The 17,838-nt window shown below is 34.9% G+C and overlaps 1 protein-coding gene across 1 annotated transcript in view; it reads right to left on the bottom strand.

Annotated features, from left to right (window-relative positions):
- Nucleotides 1-1,071: 1,071 nt before the first annotated feature.
- Nucleotides 1,072-17,838, bottom strand: part of LOC107584795 (cyclin-dependent kinase 15) — a 24,910-nt gene continuing 8,143 nt past the window's right edge. Inside the window, exons 4-14 of the mRNA XM_016271554.1 lie at nt 16,179-16,273; nt 15,029-15,108; nt 13,673-13,767; nt 13,519-13,581; nt 13,312-13,435; nt 13,112-13,232; nt 11,331-11,424; nt 11,162-11,225; nt 5,065-5,113; nt 2,630-2,772; nt 1,072-2,405 (exon numbers count right to left, since the gene is read on the bottom strand). Of these exons, the coding sequence (XP_016127040.1) occupies nt 2,293-2,405; nt 2,630-2,772; nt 5,065-5,113; nt 11,162-11,225; nt 11,331-11,424; nt 13,112-13,232; nt 13,312-13,435; nt 13,519-13,581; nt 13,673-13,767; nt 15,029-15,108; nt 16,179-16,273 (1,041 nt within the window). The 3' untranslated portion in view covers nt 1,072-2,292. The remainder of the gene's footprint in view (nt 2,406-2,629; nt 2,773-5,064; nt 5,114-11,161; nt 11,226-11,330; nt 11,425-13,111; nt 13,233-13,311; nt 13,436-13,518; nt 13,582-13,672; nt 13,768-15,028; nt 15,109-16,178; nt 16,274-17,838) is intronic.

Genomic DNA, 17,838 nt, shown 5'->3' with positions numbered 1-17,838 from the left:
AGTTTTTTGGGCAGTGTAGAGTAGGGCTTGTTGTTTGTCATTTCTCCGATCACAAATGCAGACATGGTTTTATGTTTATGCGGCCCGATGCAATGCAACACGTAAAAAGACAGTATAAGTCATTATAATCCGTAATTATGTCCCCACTGGATGCAACAAATGCCTCGTTTATAATGGGTTTTAATGTTTTTGTCTCGTGGCTCCGGCCGGACACGGCATCACAATATGGTAAGGGGCGTAACATTTCCGTCACATGCTTGAGGTATTCGGCCAATCACAATGCACTGGATAGCTGGCCAATCAGAGCACACCTCGCTTTTCAGACCGATGAGCTTTGTAAAAATCGACGTGTTTCAAAAAGGCGGGGCATAGAGGAGAAACAATAATGTACAGTATGTGGAAAATAATGTGTTTTTTTAACCTTAAACCGCATAAACACATTTCATTACACCAAATACACCAAATAACGTTCTTTTTAGCAGCATCATATGACCCCTTTAATTATTTGTTGCATCATTGATTTCAGATTCAGTAAAAAAAAACAAAAACAAAGCAAACAGCGGTTGGTAGGAGGTATCTTGTTGTCTAATGGGCGGTAATTGGTAATTGGCCAGAATAAGTAGACCATAGTCAAATGTTTGGCTGAGACTCTGGGTTGATTGGGACGGAAATGTCCATGTACTAAGTGTAGATTTATGAGACCTATTTACACTGTAAAATATAAAATAAACTGTAAAAAAATAAATGAGTCAAATATTTTCAAATTATTATTTTTTAAAGATTGTGTATCTTGTTGGCCCATCATTGAATGATCCATGTATAAACCTGAAGAGAAACATACTGCTACTAACAAAATAAAAAAAATGTGAATTCTCATTAATTCCAACCAAGCTGTATAAAGCAGAATAAACCAATAATAATATAAAATTATAAATATATAATTTTTTTTACTTCATTTTTACTTATGCATTATTTCACTACCCCACTCCACTGAAACTAAAGAACAGGCAAGCAATTAATTTTTTAATTTTTTTGTCAAAAAATATTTATTCAGAAGTCAAGACAGTGGAATTGTATACAATTGTATGAACACATACACAGCTTTCACAGTATTGCATGATGTTGAAGTGTGTGTGTATGTTCTCCGGCACATACATTTATGACATCAGTATTGAGTGACTGGCAATGTGATTGTTCCTATTATTTGAAACTGTTGTTGTTGGTGACCAATATTGATGTACATCGCTGCTTTAAAACGTAGACTCAGAAGCAGCAAATGTTTGAATCTCAGCATCATATACAGACATTGCTAATATGTAAAAAAAAAAGTAAAGATTCTGATTTATTATGAACTTGATACAAACACAGCTAAAAACAGTTCTGAACATGTTCCGACAGTGGCCATCAGTGTACAGGAGAAATATGAGTATGTGCTGTACAAAAACAGGTAATTTCGGGTGAGACTCTCTCCAGGTGTGTTTTATAAATGCACACAAGTCATTTTTTTTCACCTGCACACTACACAATAGAGCTTTGAAATATTTATAGGTATATTCTTCCACATATTTTCATATCATATTTCAAAATCATCTCTCGCACACTCATTCTCTTTTCTGTGCAATATATACAAAAACTAAATTACATATAAAATTAAGTGCATTTAATTGAAACTTATTCACAATGAAAGTGTGCAGTAAACAGTCTCTGGACATCAGTTTGCAGAGAGGCAGGAAAACGTAAAAGTAAGCTATCATTAACTGCTCCAGGTAACTGGAAGAATAAGAAAAAGCTGTAAATAGTAAAACTATCTGTGCAACAAACTAGTGCGTTTATGATAATGAATTCAAATAATATGATAACAAATACCAGTTTGCAATATCAAGCAGCATAAACTAATATTACATATAACTAATTATAAAACTAGTATTATTTTTGTACAACTAAACTGGAAGCCTCGCACATTCAAGTTACAAATTGCCGCACCCTTTCTTATGTTAAAAAATAAGGTGGATATGGATCTCAAAATATAGAATGCATTTGATATACAGTGGATCCTGATGACTTGGATCATCATGATCGACTGTAAAACATTTTTAGGTAATACTGGTCCAAAATGTAAAAACATGAATCTTATGAAAGAGAATCTGATATTCTTTCAGAAATATATTTGATGAAGGTGATTAAGTTCTGAATAAGCAACATACAAACTGACCGTCATGCTGCAACAGTGTCACGTTTACTGCTGTGATTTTGGTTTTACAAGCACACCAACTATTTACAAAGGTGAGATTTTCACCAGCACTCGGCCAGCGGAGCGAGAGGCGATTTCATTCGTCTGCTGGGGCTGAAGATATCCCTCGCTTCCGTCTCTAACCTCACGCCCGGCACCTTAAAGATGGACACAGCTGACGGAAAAAGAGAGAAGGTTAGAGAATGAGAAACGAGACAGGAGGAAAAAGACATGATTGCATAATCTTTTTTCATCTTGAGTCGGTGTTGAAAAGGTTGCCAGTTTTGACAGTAACTAAGAGGGATTTAACTTTGATCTTGTGTGTAACGGGACCGGATTAACCTTTGAAGCTGGAATGGCGTGCATTCCGTTCGTATAGTGAAATTCTTCAGCACTTACTGTCCCTTAGATGCATTAACGGAGGTGGAAGTGTGTTGAAATATGGGTGTAGCAATGCATTCTGGGCTGAAATCCTGTCCTTTGGACTCATCATCAGCACAGGCTGGGCCAGATCCTCCGTCTTATAAGGTAACTGAGCGAGTCTGAGCCAATGTACACACACACACACACACACACACACACACATACAGAGAGCTATGGGTCAGACATCCATTAGAGGTGGGGGTGGTGGAAGGGAGATGAGGACCGCTATACAAAAACCCTTCTGTTCCCACTCGGAGCCAAAATGCACACACATACGCGCACGAGCATGCACACGTGAACTGGTCTTACCTTTTCCAGACATCTCGAAATTGCTGGGGCTTGCAGGGCAGGAACCACTCTACAGGAACACAAAGAGAGCTCTTTTAGTTAACAGACCACCAGAACATCCAGCTCTGATCAGGTATCTTCACTCAGAGCACGTTAAGACAATGAGCCACGAGACAATCTATGAAAGCCTTCATTATTTACTATTCCTTGTTTTGTTCCAAATATCTTCTGTGGAGCATGAAAAGAGATGTTTAGCAGAATGTTCACGCTGCTCTTTTGCATACAAAGACAGTGAGTGATGACTGGGGCTGCCAAGCTTCAAAAAGGAGCATTATTAAAGTTGGGATGAGATGAAAATTGTATATCTATTTTGTGAATACATGTTATAGATGTTATTGTGAACTATACATTCACGTACCATACTCATAACTCATAAATTGATCTTTCATTGAAAACTAATAATTTAGTCTGCTTAAACCCCTGACTAATACAATGACAACATTAAAATGAAAATAGAACAAATAAAAGCTAATAATATTAATAAATTCTAGTATAGTAATAATAGCAGGGCTGGGCAGTATCACAATATATATTGTGGCCATGATATAAAGTGTGTCTTATATTGTATTTGTCCTAACTTGATTACAAAAAATAAAAACAACAATATTGTGATATATATTGTTATCATGAAATAAAGTTAGGCCTACTCATATTGTGAAATGTCATATTACCCACCCATATATAACTGTATATAAATAATACTAAAATAACTGCTTTTTGTTTGAGACAGTGAGATAGAATTTCCACTTTTTTTGAGTAAAGTACTAATTTAAGAACTTTTTCAACATTCACAGAAAAATTCTAACCACTTTTAAGAACCCTATAAACAGGGGTGCAACATAAGTTTTTCCACCCTGTTTCTCATGAGAGAACCTGGATATTTGGTTTGGTCCTCACACTGCACATAGTGAAACCCATTAAATACAACTATAAAAAAAAAAAGAATCATATTGATAATTTTGTTGCACTTTATTTATTTAGTTTTTTTAAAATAAAATAATAAACTAAATAATAAAGTGTGATAATACTGTTATATTTTAAAATAAAAAGGGAGTATTAAATGCAAATACAACTATTTTATAGTAAACTTAAAAATAAAATGCTAATATGTACTTGAATTTTGAATTTCATCATTTTCAAACTTAAAATCAGCAGGCTTTCATCGTAGCGGGTTGCCGGCAAGTATATGCGCTTCCGAGTTTGGCGCTGCCGACTAGGGATGGGCGATACCGCTTATTTTGTTTTTGATACGATACCGATACTTTTAAAGGCCAGTATCGTCGATATCGATACCGATACGATACTTCTAAACTGAAATTATTAAATTACTAAGAGTAAAATGAGTAATGATACCCACTAACTTTATATTTGAAACACATTTTAACATTCAATACACCTTAATTGCAACATATTAAGTTATATTTTTGTTAAAATATGTTTACTGTAGTGATAACCATGGAAATCAACAAATACTATAGTTGAAATTTAGTAAAACCATGGTTCGTTTTCATAAGCGACTGCCAGTGACGGGCTGTTGCATGCATAAAATGCAACATTTTTATTCTGACAGTGTATGATTTATACTAAAATTACAGAATATAACATGATCAATATGAACTTTTAACGTTCAGTTTAAATAAATGTAATTGCACAAACTATGTAGGCTACAATTTCAGTTTATTTATTGTGAAATAACTCAAACATATGTTTTTTTTCTGTCCTCTGAAAAGCATTGCTCTAGGCTGCAGTTCCCAAAAGCATCAATGGTGTGTTGAAATATGGGTGTAGCAATGCATCCTGGGCTGAAATCCTGTCCTTTGGATTCATCATCAGCATCTGCTGGGCCAGATCCTCCGTCTTATAAGGTAACTGAGCGAGTCTGAGCCAATGTACACACACACACACACACACACACATACAGAGAGCTATGGGTCAGACATCCATTAGAGGTGGGGGTGGTGGAAGGGAGATGAGGACCGCTATACAAAAACCCTTCTGTTCCCACTCGGAGCCAAAATGCACACACATACGCGCACGAGCATGCACACGTGAACTGGTCTTACCTTTTCCAGACATCTCGAAATTGCTGGGGCTTGCAGGGCAGGAACCACTCTACAGGAACACAAAGAGAGCTCTTTTAGTTAACAGACCACCAGAACATCCAGCTCTGATCAGGTATCTTCACTCAGAGCACGTTAAGACAATGAGCCACGAGACAATCTATGAAAGCCTTCATTATTTACTATTCCTTGTTTTGTTCCAAATATCTTCTGTGGAGCATGAAAAGAGATGTTTAGCAGAATGTTCACGCTGCTCTTTTGCATACAAAGACAGTGAGTGATGACTGGGGCTGCCAAGCTTCAAAAAGGAGCATTATTAAAGTTGGGATGAGATGAAAATTGTATATCTATTTTGTGAATACATGTTATAGATGTTATTGTGAACTATACATTCACGTACCATACTCATAACTCATAAATTGATCTTTCATTGAAAACTAATAATTTAGTCTGCTTAAACCCCTGACTAATACAATGACAACATTAAAATGAAAATAGAACAAATAAAAGCTAATAATATTAATAAATTCTAGTATAGTAATAATAGCAGGGCTGGGCAGTATCACAATATATATTGTGGCCATGATATAAAGTGTGTCTTATATTGTATTTGTCCTAACTTGATTACAAAAAATAAAAACAACAATATTGTGATATATATTGTTATCATGAAATAAAGTTAGGCCTACTCATATTGTGAAATGTCATATTACCCACCCATATATAACTGTATATAAATAATACTAAAATAACTGCTTTTTGTTTGAGACAGTGAGATAGAATTTCCACTTTTTTTGAGTAAAGTACTAATTTAAGAACTTTTTCAACATTCACAGAAAAATTCTAACCACTTTTAAGAACCCTATAAACAGGGGTGCAACATAAGTTTTTCCACCCTGTTTCTCATGAGAGAACCTGGATATTTGGTTTGGTCCTCACACTGCACATAGTGAAACCCATTAAATACAACTATAAAAAAAAAAAGAATCATATTGATAATTTTGTTGCACTTTATTTATTTAGTTTTTTTAAAATAAAATAATAAACTAAATAATAAAGTGTGATAATACTGTTATATTTTAAAATAAAAAGGGAGTATTAAATGCAAATACAACTATTTTATAGTAAACTTAAAAATAAAATGCTAATATGTACTTGAATTTTGAATTTCATCATTTTCAAACTTAAAATCAGCAGGCTTTCATCGTAGCGGGTTGCCGGCAAGTATATGCGCTTCCGAGTTTGGCGCTGCCGACTAGGGATGGGCGATACCGCTTATTTTGTTTTTGATACGATACTGATACTTTTAAAGGCCAGTATCGTCGATATCGATACCGATACGATACTTCTAAACTGAAATTATTAAATTACTAAGAGTAAAATGGGTAATGATACCCACTAACTTTATATTTGAAACACATTTTAACATTCAATACACCTTAATTGCAACATATTAAGTTATATTTTTGTTAAAATATGTTTACTGTAGTGATAACCATGGAAATCAACAAATACTATAGTTGAAATTTAGTAAAACCATGGTTCGTTTTCATAAGCGACTGCCAGTGACGGGCTGTTGCATGCATAAAATGCAACATTTTTATTCTGACAGTGTATGATTTATACTAAAATTACAGAATATAACATGATCAATATGAACTTTTAACGTTCAGTTTAAATAAATGTAATTGCACAAACTATGTAGGCTACAATTTCAGTTTATTTTGGTCCTCACACTGCACATAGTGAAACCCATTAAATACAACTATAAAAAAAAAAAGAATCATATTGATAATTTTGTTGCACTTTATTTATTTAGTTTTTTTAAAATAAAATAATAAACTAAATAATAAAGTGTGATAATACTGTTATATTTTAAAATAAAAAGGGAGTATTAAATGCAAATACAACTATTTTATAGTAAACTTAAAAATAAAATGCTAATATGTACTTGAATTTTGAATTTCATCATTTTCAAACTTAAAATCAGCAGGCTTTCATCGTAGCGGGTTGCCGGCAAGTATATGCGCTTCCGAGTTTGGCGCTGCCGACTAGGGATGGGCGATACCGCTTATTTTGTTTTTGATACGATACCGATACTTTTAAAGGCCAGTATCGTCGATATCGATACCGATACGATACTTCTAAACTGAAATTATTAAATTACTAAGAGTAAAATGGGTAATGATACCCACTAACTTTATATTTGAAACACATTTTAACATTCAATACACCTTAATTGCAACATATTAAGTTATATTTTTGTTAAAATATGTTTACTGTAGTGATAACCATGGAAATCAACAAATACTATAGTTGAAATTTAGTAAAACCATGGTTCGTTTTCATAAGCGACTGCCAGTGACGGGCTGTTGCATGCATAAAATGCAACATTTTTATTCTGACAGTGTATGATTTATACTAAAATTACAGAATATAACATGATCAATATGAACTTTTAACGTTCAGTTTAAATAAATGTAATTGCACAAACTATGTAGGCTACAATTTCAGTTTATTTATTGTGAAATAACTCAAACATATGTTTTTTTTCTGTCCTCTGAAAAGCATTGCTCTAGGCTGCAGTTCCCAAAAGCATCAATGGTTTCTTATGACACTTTTGGGAAACGCAGCCCTGTCATGCATGAAATGCACCGTCAGAAGGTCAGAAGTGAGTGAACGCTCTCTGTGATTGATTGGTTCAGATGAGCAGGAAAATAGTTCTATCCTACACAGTTAATCGCTAAATTAGGTTATTCATCCAATTCAATGCATAATGTACGCATAATTTTTTTTGTTAAATAAACAAAATCACTGGTAAATAAAACACCTTAGTATCGATATTTTTTATTTGAGTATCGATACTTTCGATACTTGCATTAGTATCGATATATCGATACTTCAGGATTGATACGCCCATCCCTACTGCCGACTGAAGCGCATCAGTGAATGAAATGTCACGGTTTTGCATTGTGCTTTGAAAACGGCAGAAGGTAGCCTAGATTTATGCTTTCAGTTTTAATAGAAATCGCATACAGTATTACATTTTGTCGATCTAATTGTGCATTAACAGCTGTCAACCATGTTGGTAGCAGATGCGCTGTCAGAACTTATTTACACAGCGCATTTTTTATTTTGGTCGCGCATGCGGACCTGCAGACCACTTATGTGCACCCCTGCCTATAAATGTAAAAATGTTTCTTGCTATAAAGATCGTTTGAAGAAGCTTTATTATGAGTGTCCTTCTGTTAGTGTCTGTGGTCACAGGCCACTCGGTCATTCTTGGCTGAAACCTGAGGCCACACTTACGCTTCAGCACACCTGGATATACCTGAGAGACCACAGCGGGTTCAGGTAGCTTCTCTCCAACACACAGTACACACACATACAGAGCAGCCTGGGGCTTGGGTAAACCCAGATTCTTGGTCGCGCATGCGGACCTGCAGACCACTTATGTGCACCCCTGCCTATAAATGTAAAAATGTTTCTTGCTATAAAGATCGTTTGAAGAAGCTTTATTATGAGTGTCCTTCTGTTAGTGTCTGTGGTCACAGGCCACTCGGTCATTCTTGGCTGAAACCTGAGGCCACACTTACGCTTCAGCACACCTGGATATACCTGAGAGACCACAGCGGGTTCAGGTAGCTTCTCTCCAACACACAGTACACACACACACACACACACACACACACACACACACAGAGCAGCCTGGGGCTTGGGTAAACCCAGATTCAAGGCCTGCCAGCAGTTTACCTACCACACACACCATCTCCATCAGTACCCACACACTCTAAATGAGGCATATATCCCAAAGCCACCTCACATTTCTCATTTGTGCACCTGTGTAATGAGTTTATTTCCAGAACTGCAATGGAAAGACATCAACCCCCTTTCCTGCATGAGTGTGTGAAGGTGTGTGTTTGTGTCTGACTCAAAGGTGTCAAGTCAACTCACGGCCAACACAACCGCTAACAGAACACCTATACACACAAAATGATTTATACTGGAAACACAGCTTCAGCACAACTCTGTGAATTTGCTCTAGCGATTTTCTGTTTGTATGACTGCACGTTATTAAAACGACAGGCTCTTGGCAACAAGTTTACACCTACACATCGCCAAGCACACACGCAGTGCACACAGATGACGGTGTCTATGTGTAGTTCTAGTTCTAAATGTATGGCTCCATGTGTATTTACTGAATGTTTAAAAATAACAGATACATCTATTAAACTGTAAGAATTGAGCGTGTGGAGGAAAAGTGAACTAAAAACGACAATTCTGTCATCATTTACATATGACGTTCTTCCATGGAGAACAAAATTGGAAATTTAAATGGAAGAAACTTGATATTTTGGAGCATATACACCTTAGTTTTTACAATACAAAAGCAAGCAATTTTAATGTGGATGTGCAAGACTTCCGATTTATTAGCTGCTATAGGTAAATAAACAACAAATAACTAAGTGCAGTAAACTTTATATTGTTTATACAATAATAAATGTATATAATATGATAACAATTACCAGTTTGCAACATCAAGCAGCATAGGAAACAGTTTTTGTACAGCTAATATAACTGGATTCACCTGACACTGGAAGTCTTGCACATTCAAGTTACTAATGGTTAAGTCTTTTTAATTTTAAAAACAAACAAAAAAAAAAAAGCATAGCATAGGTGGATAGCATATTATCGTATTGTACTGTACAATATGTTACAGATTATAATATATAAATTGCTGATATTAAAATTCTATACATTCTGTCCAAATATATTATAATAACAAACACACACAAAAAACCCCTAAAACAAATAGATTAAATGCTACAAGTGAATTTAGGTGTCATTACTATTCATTTTGTGATTTGATTACATTTAACAGTGTTATTAAATTAAAGATTAACTTTATGTGAGCATTAGTGGCAAATGTAATCTAAATGAAAAAATGTCCAGTGTCCAATATCCAATATCGATAAATAAAAAATATCTATCAATATGGTACCAAGATATTGTTTTTATTCCCAAAACTGTGGTTCTCAAATGGGGTCTTAGCAAACTTCAAAGGGGCCTCAGGATGACTTTAAAATTATTTAAAATAAGATAAAACAATTATTAAAATATGTTAAACAAGAAAAAAAATCTAGATATTCTTTACTTTAAATTACCCTCCAAATTGCTTTTTTTTCCTCTTTGAAGAACCACAGTCTTGGGAAACCTGAATTCACGAGGCCTTATTTTAAAAGTGTGATTTCTAGACCTTTAAATTAGAAATTGAATAATATATCCATTAACTCCATTAGCATTTTAATAATTAAAATGTTTTATAGTTTCAAGATCTAACCTATTTTATTTTATTTTTTTCAGATAGAAATTGTGAGTAAAAAACATTTTTAAAAATCCTTATACTTCACAACAATAAAGTAAATCATGAACAACTGGAAAAGTCATGCAGCCTTTGAATGTTGTTGTTGACAATGAGATGTCTTGGAGTCCAAATGTTTGAGAACCACTGCCCTAAAAGGAACCATTAAAACTGCCCGTATGATTTCCGGCTATATTTAAAATCTTTAGAGACCATATGAGATGAGGCATGCTAGAATGAATTGCTTTGATGAATTGCATGACGCATCTGAATTTGGCAAGTCTAAATATGTGCATGTGTGAATGAGATTTGAGAGCTATGATTTAGGGGAAGATTATCAATGAATAACAACATAACTCAAAACATATTTTGTGTTCCACAGAAGGAAGGAAGTCATACAGGTTTGGAACCACATGAGAGTGAGTAAATGATGACAGAATTTCATTTTTGGGTTTACTAACACTTTAAGAACATATTTCTTCTTGATCTAAGCCCTAAAATTACTTTCATTGCTGTAACATAATTTAGTCAAGTTTATATTAAAACATTACTTTGACTTTAAATAAAACCAGTTCATTTAGATGCTAACACATTAAATACATTTTTATGTAACTAACACAGACGCTTGCATTTAATGTATGAGACAAATCTGTGTTGAGGCAGGAAATCACCTCTCGTAGTGGACACATCTGTGAGATTACAGTACAGAGACAGACGAAAGAAGGATTTTGCACACACCTGGTTTATAGTTTGGCAGATCACTGACACCTGGCCAGCTCTTCTCGGTCGGGACCCCGAGGACCTCGGAAAGAAGAGGAGAGATGAATAACGGGAGGAGAGGAGGATAAATAAATGGATAGAAGAGAAATTTCACACAATTCTAGTACATTCTCACAAACAGACTCACTGCCCAAATCTTCAACAGCTGCTCAAAAACATCAGCTACTCCAGGAAATGCTGGTGACCCCTGTAGCATCTCAATAAAAATGCAGCCGGCTCCCCTAAACATCAACATATACGCATATACTGTATGTCAGAATTTTGTATTTTGGTCAGGGGGGACCAAAACTGAGTGTTGGGTAATAGTTGATTTTCATTTCAGTTACAACATACCATTTTAATATGCAACAGATTATCAAAACTGAACAACACAAAGAACATAATTTTGTCAGGAAATTATGTAAAGAATTTCGTTTGCATATCTTAAGTGGGAAAAACATCAATCCAAAAGTTCTGTAGACAAATATGTAAATGTTTATCATGTGTCAATTCATTACAAAACGCAAACTTTATGTACAAATACAGGGCTGAACGCTAAGGATTTTTTTCAACTGGTTCAGATTTTCAAAATTTGGTTCAAATTGGCTTTGGCTTTGCCACACCCAGGAAATGCTGGTGACCCCTGTAGCATCTCAATAAAAATGCAGCCGGCTCCCCTAAACATCAACATATACGCATATACTGTATGTCAGAATTTTGTATTTTGGTCAGGGGGGACCAAAACTGAGTGTTGGGTAATAGTTGATTTTCATTTCAGTTACAACATACCATTTTAATATGCAACAGATTATCAAAACTGAACAACACAAAGAACATAATTTTGTCAGGAAATTATGTAAAGAATTTCGTTTGCATATCTTAAGTGGGAAAAACATCAATCCAAAAGTTCTGTAGACAAATATGTAAATGTTTATCATGTGTCAATTCATTACAATACGCAAACTTTATGTACAAATACAGGGCTGAACGCTAAGGATTTTTTTCAACTGGTTCAGATTTTCAAAATTTGGTTCAAAATGGCTTTGCCACACAAAAAAACTGTTATTGTTTATTATTGGTTTCATTGTGTTTGACCTATGTAACCTTGTTTCTTAATAAATAATGTTGGATAAAGACAAGCAAACAGTCAGTAATAAACTAAGAACAAATGAACAAATTACTAGCAATAGCACAAAAAAATACAATAAAACAAAGATTTCAATTAAATAAACAGTGCTTTAAGTTTTTCAGGTAAGTCTAACAGTATTCAAGTACGAAATAAAACATTGTATAAATTAAATACAGAATCCTTATTAAAGCTAAAGCAGTTATTCAGTCAAGAGCAGATGTGAGCAGAGTGATTTACATTTTTTCTTTTGTTCTTTAATTAACATTAATGCCACAGACAGCAGCAGGTATATTAAGCTGCTGTCACTTTAAGAACAAATGCATGCATCAGACACACATTAGATTTTCTCACAACTGTTTACGTTCATTTAATACTTTTCATTCTAACTCAGTTAAGACTGTGCTTACAAGGATACATGCAAAAATGGGCATTTTCACATAATTTTGTGTGTATTTGTCCATTCAAGAACTTCGGTAATGGCGTGCTGTCTGAGACGTGGCTCTCTGCATGTGCGCGCACAGAAAACAGTGCGGAATTGAGCACCGAATTGAGTTCTCTTTCACATCTTCTTGTACATGAACGGTTTAAAATTGTTCGAATGCTTAAACTGGCAAGACTTAAAAACACATGCATATGATACACTTTCGTGACGAGTCAAAAATAAAGCATTAAGCTGAAAGGGGACATTTTCAAAGAGTGGGGGGACACTGGGGGGAATTGCGCCAGTTGCTCTTTTACTATTATGAACTTTTCTAGGAGAATGAGTGTGTGTGTGTGTGTGTGTGTGTACAGGGACTCACCAGATGTCCAGGGCTGTGGAGTAATCAGTGGAGCCCATGAGAACATCTGGTGGCCGGTACCATAAAGTCACGACCTCTGCAGAGTATGTCTGGCACGGTATGGACTTAGATCGGGCCAGACCTGAAGGAATAAGACCTGGGTAAGAATGTATGACAGAGCATATTATAAGCATGTTAGTGTTTGCATTAGTGAAACCTACCAAAATCGGCTAATTTGAGTTCCCCCAAATAACTGATGAGCAAATTTTGAGGTTTGAGGTCTCGATGCAGAATTCTTCTGCTGTGAATATAAGACAATCCTCGCAGCAACTGAAACATGAAGAGCTGAAGAAACATACTGAGCGTGAGAAAGCCGGCTCATTCTTTCTGACCTTGTGTATTTTTTATGCATTCATGCGTTTGTGTACCCTGATGTTGTACGAGTGAAGTCCGCCAGGATGCTGAATCATGTATTGAGCCAAATCTGTTTGCTGAGAGGGAAAAAGATGTCAAATATGACTGACAGGTAGACAAAATTAATAAAATAATCTTGGAAGGCGACTGCCAGCGTCTTAGACTCACCACATACTCAAAGACAAAGGTGAGAGACTCTCGCGTGTGGATGATGTCGTGAAGCAAGACTATGTTGGCATGTTTAAGGCCCTTTAACAAGGAGGCTGGGAATAATCACAAATAAAATGGACATACAGCATTATGTAGTGCAGTACAGTCACACATCGAGCCTTGCATACATTAAAAACTGTAATATTGTGAATTACTTTTACAATTTCACCGAACTGTTTTCTATTTTAATACAGTTTAAAATGTAATTTATTTTTCAGCGGCGATTACTTCAGTTGTCAGTGTCACATGATCCTTCAGAATGTTGATTTTGTGCTCAAGATTAATTTCCTATTATTATGAATACTGAAAACAGTGATACATGTTTTCAAGGTTCAAAATAACATTTATTTGAAATAGAAATCTTTAGTAAAATTATAAATGTCTTTACTGTCATTTTTGGTCAATTTAATGTGTCTGTAACGGGGCTGACGAGATGTGAGACGTGTGGATCCATCTGCAGGCTTTATTCGTGGTATCAGACGTGGTAAACAGGCAGGGTAAAACAATGGCAAACAGGTATTTGGCGGGCAAAACACAAGAATAGGCCCAGGGCTAGCGTAGGTCACTGATCAGCAGACAGAATCACAGGGGCGAGACGAGAGGGAAAAAAATCCAGGAAAACAGGCAAAGATCAGAAACCGCGAAAACAGGCAAGGCAAGGCAAAACAAGGAAAACACAGAGACTCGGAATGGGGTTCGGGCTAAACAAGGAAAAGGGAACAAACTAAACAAGGAAACTCGGAACAGGGAACAGGCTAAACAATACTCAGCAGCGAAAGGTGGTTAGAGTGGGTGTTATATAGTGAGTGAGGTGATTAGAAACAGCTGTGTGCAATGAGTGCAATCAGTGCAGTGTGCAAATCGTGCAAAGAATGATGGGATATGTAGTCCGGGGTGCTATGCAACAGTTTGTGTAGTGCGAGAGTCAATGTAATGGAAAGGGTGACCTCTGGTGGTGAATAAACGGAAGTCCATGGACCGAATTAGTGACAGTGTCCTTGCTGAATAAAAGTATTAATTTCTTTAAAATAAAAAAAATTTCTAACCTCCAAACTTCGGAATGGTAGTATGTCAGAACATATAAAAATATATAAAAATATGAACATAAGTAAAAACAATTGATCAATGCACAACTCCACTATTCATATTTCAATCACAGACATCTATAATGGACACTTCCTGAATATATTCTTTATTGTTATTCTAGATTGTGTACAACTTACACACACACACTAGCATGTCGTACCCCACTTCACTTTGCGTGTGTATAAGCACTTTTGTTTCTTGGCTGTGTGTGTTGCGCTGTTGCAGTACCTTCTCTAATAGCTGTGAATGGAATTCCTTCCTCAGTTTTCATGTGAATCACCTTTAAAGCCACAAGATGACCATTTATCCTGTCAGAAACACAGAAGAACCTCAGCATAATCCACAAACATGCATCTGCGAATAGTTTACCTGACCTCTACTTTCTGGAGAATAACCACCATCACAAGCTCTCCCTTTGAAAGACCTTATGAAATCAAAATGGAAGTTTTTTCTATTAGCTATAAGGTTTTTTATAGATTATTCTTAAAAGTTGACAAATTAAACAAATGCCTTTAATTTGTAGAAAATTCAAACTTAAAATTTAAAGTTTCTCTTCTATTTTTTCTTTTTGTCTAATTAAATGCGAAGATAATGTGCCCTTGATATTATAATACCCTCCTATGTCTAGCAATAGCACTTAGCAAATCATAGTTCATGGCTGTAAATTAAAGCCTATTGGCTATTTAAATCTAAGGGGTGAGCTCTTGGATGTGTCCCACCCGAACTTCATGTTTCTGTAGGAAATACTGTAACACAAAAAAGAAATCTGCAATTTTATGGGGTCTTTAAAAGCCTATCATCTTGTCTGTCATTTAAATCATCTACTGGTGTTGTTTAGTAGTGAATAAGTTCATGATGCCATTTAAGGATACAAATTCCACCCACTGTGGCGTTTAACTCTATTCCAAAATCATCTTTAAGTGAGGTAACATTGTTCCTTTAACCACATTAATAAGCAAAAATATTACTAAATGTAAAGCTTTCTATCCTAAAACAGCTGCAAAGAGATGTATGGGAGCTGTTTCTTATTACAAAATATTGGTTGTTTTACGACAACAACATCAAACTGCCTCTCAGTGTAAGCCTCGGGTGGGTATCCATATGTTACAGGATGACCTTAAAAAATGAATCCATGTAAAACAAGATGCCATAGAAGAACCCAAGCAATGCCTACAGGGAGGCAATGAAAAGAATCATTTGCTGTCTATTATACAGAAGAGCAAAGCCACAGGGTGGTGTATCTGAATAATGTGCTTGCTAACTGAATACTGCCATAAAACATTCATCTTGCCTCAGTGAATAAATTGCCCCCTATTGGCAACATCTGAGTTTTGTGTATTACACTGTTTTGAATGTGTGTCTATGAGTGTCTACTAACCTGCTAATTCCTTTGTACACTGTGGCATATGTTCCCTCTCCAAGTTTTTCAAGATTCAGATAAGATGTCGCATTCCCAAACTGCAGGCCAGTTTTCTGTGAATGAAATGCACACACTGTTATTTTGCCAGCCAAGCAACTGCCATTTAAATAAAAGACAGGAAGCTTTTATAGACTTCCTTGGTGTAGCCAAAACAACTGAACCAATAAATTAGTTTAAAAAAAGTCTGACATATAAAATAACAGTCAGAAAATTATATATATATATATATATATATATATATATATATATTTTTTTTTTAAAGGAACAGTTTATTGTACCTTTAGACAAAATATAAAAGAAAATGAATTTTTTTTTTGCATATGTGTTTTATGTTTTATATCATATTTGATAGAGCAGGGTTTTATGGCTCATATTATAGTGTGATATCTTTAGAATATGGTGCTCATACAGGCCCAAACTGAGCAAAAATATGCCATATATAGTGCAGATTCTGTTATTTATATGGCCATAAAGAAAGATGAAATTCTGATAGCTTGTAATGTAAATCAACAAGATCTTTATAATAGTATAACAGACTACTTACACGAAATACATCTAAATATCAATTGTCAGTCTACATCTCCCAATAATACTGGGTAAGACGACATTTAAATGCTCAGTTTTATGATCAAAGCTCTGTAGTTTTTATTGTGGGGCGCAAAACATAGAATGCAAAGCAATACAGTGATATGGATTCTCAAGTAAACCTAAGCTGCTTCAGTCCAATCTTGAAATATAAATAACAGTATAACATGTATTCTTATATTTACTTTATAAAACTCAGCAAAAACACAAGTGTATCATGAAGGTGGACAATTTTATAAGCAGTGTTGGGGAAAGTTACTTTTAAAAGTAATGCATTACAATATTGCGTTACTCCACTGGATCATCGAAGGTCAGAAGCAAAGTCATTGGTTAATAGAATGTGATTAAATACATAAAGGATATTTGTGTTGTTTAACATTGAATTATTGCAGGTTTGCGTCATATTCTGAGTTGCATTATTTTTATTCATTTTGAGGAATACTGAATCTGCAGTGTTTTTTTTTAATTGTGAGTGAGATGAATTAATGCATATTCATATTTATTTTAGAACTACAGTAACATCTTCTGATTTCTCTCAACATGGGGACAGGAGAGCTGTCAGTACATAAATTGGGAAAAAGTAACTTGCGTTACTTATTTGAAAAAGTAACTCCGATATTCTCTTGTAAATTAAAAAGTAATGCGTTACTTTACTAGTTACTTGAAAAAAGTAATCTGATTATGTAACTCGCATTACTTGTAATGCGTTACCCCCAAAACTGTTTATAATTATACTAAAAGGCCTTTTATTTGCTAAAAAGTCTAAACTATCAATAGGATGAGAGAAGGCTTATAGGGTTAACATTACTTTTAACATGACAACAATGTGACAATTACAGTTTAAAATAAGTCATGTAAAATAGTAATGTGTTACTGTATTCCTCAACATTGTGCACTCTTTGTTTATTTCTGTGAATCCGTGAACATGCTTAAAGGCACAATGTGTAAGATTTTTTTATTAAAATATCCAAAAACCACTAGAACAGTGTTATATATTTTGCTGACTTGTGTACTTACATTATCCCAAATGTTT

The sequence above is a fragment of the Sinocyclocheilus grahami genome, unplaced genomic scaffold (genome assembly GCF_001515645.1).
Source record: "Sinocyclocheilus grahami isolate Dianchi unplaced genomic scaffold, SAMN03320097.WGS_v1.1 scaffold63.1, whole genome shotgun sequence".
Taxonomy (NCBI): Eukaryota; Metazoa; Chordata; class Actinopteri; order Cypriniformes; family Cyprinidae; genus Sinocyclocheilus; species Sinocyclocheilus grahami.
The sequence above is the reverse complement of the archived record's forward strand: the minus strand, read 5'-3'. Positions and strand labels throughout refer to the sequence as shown.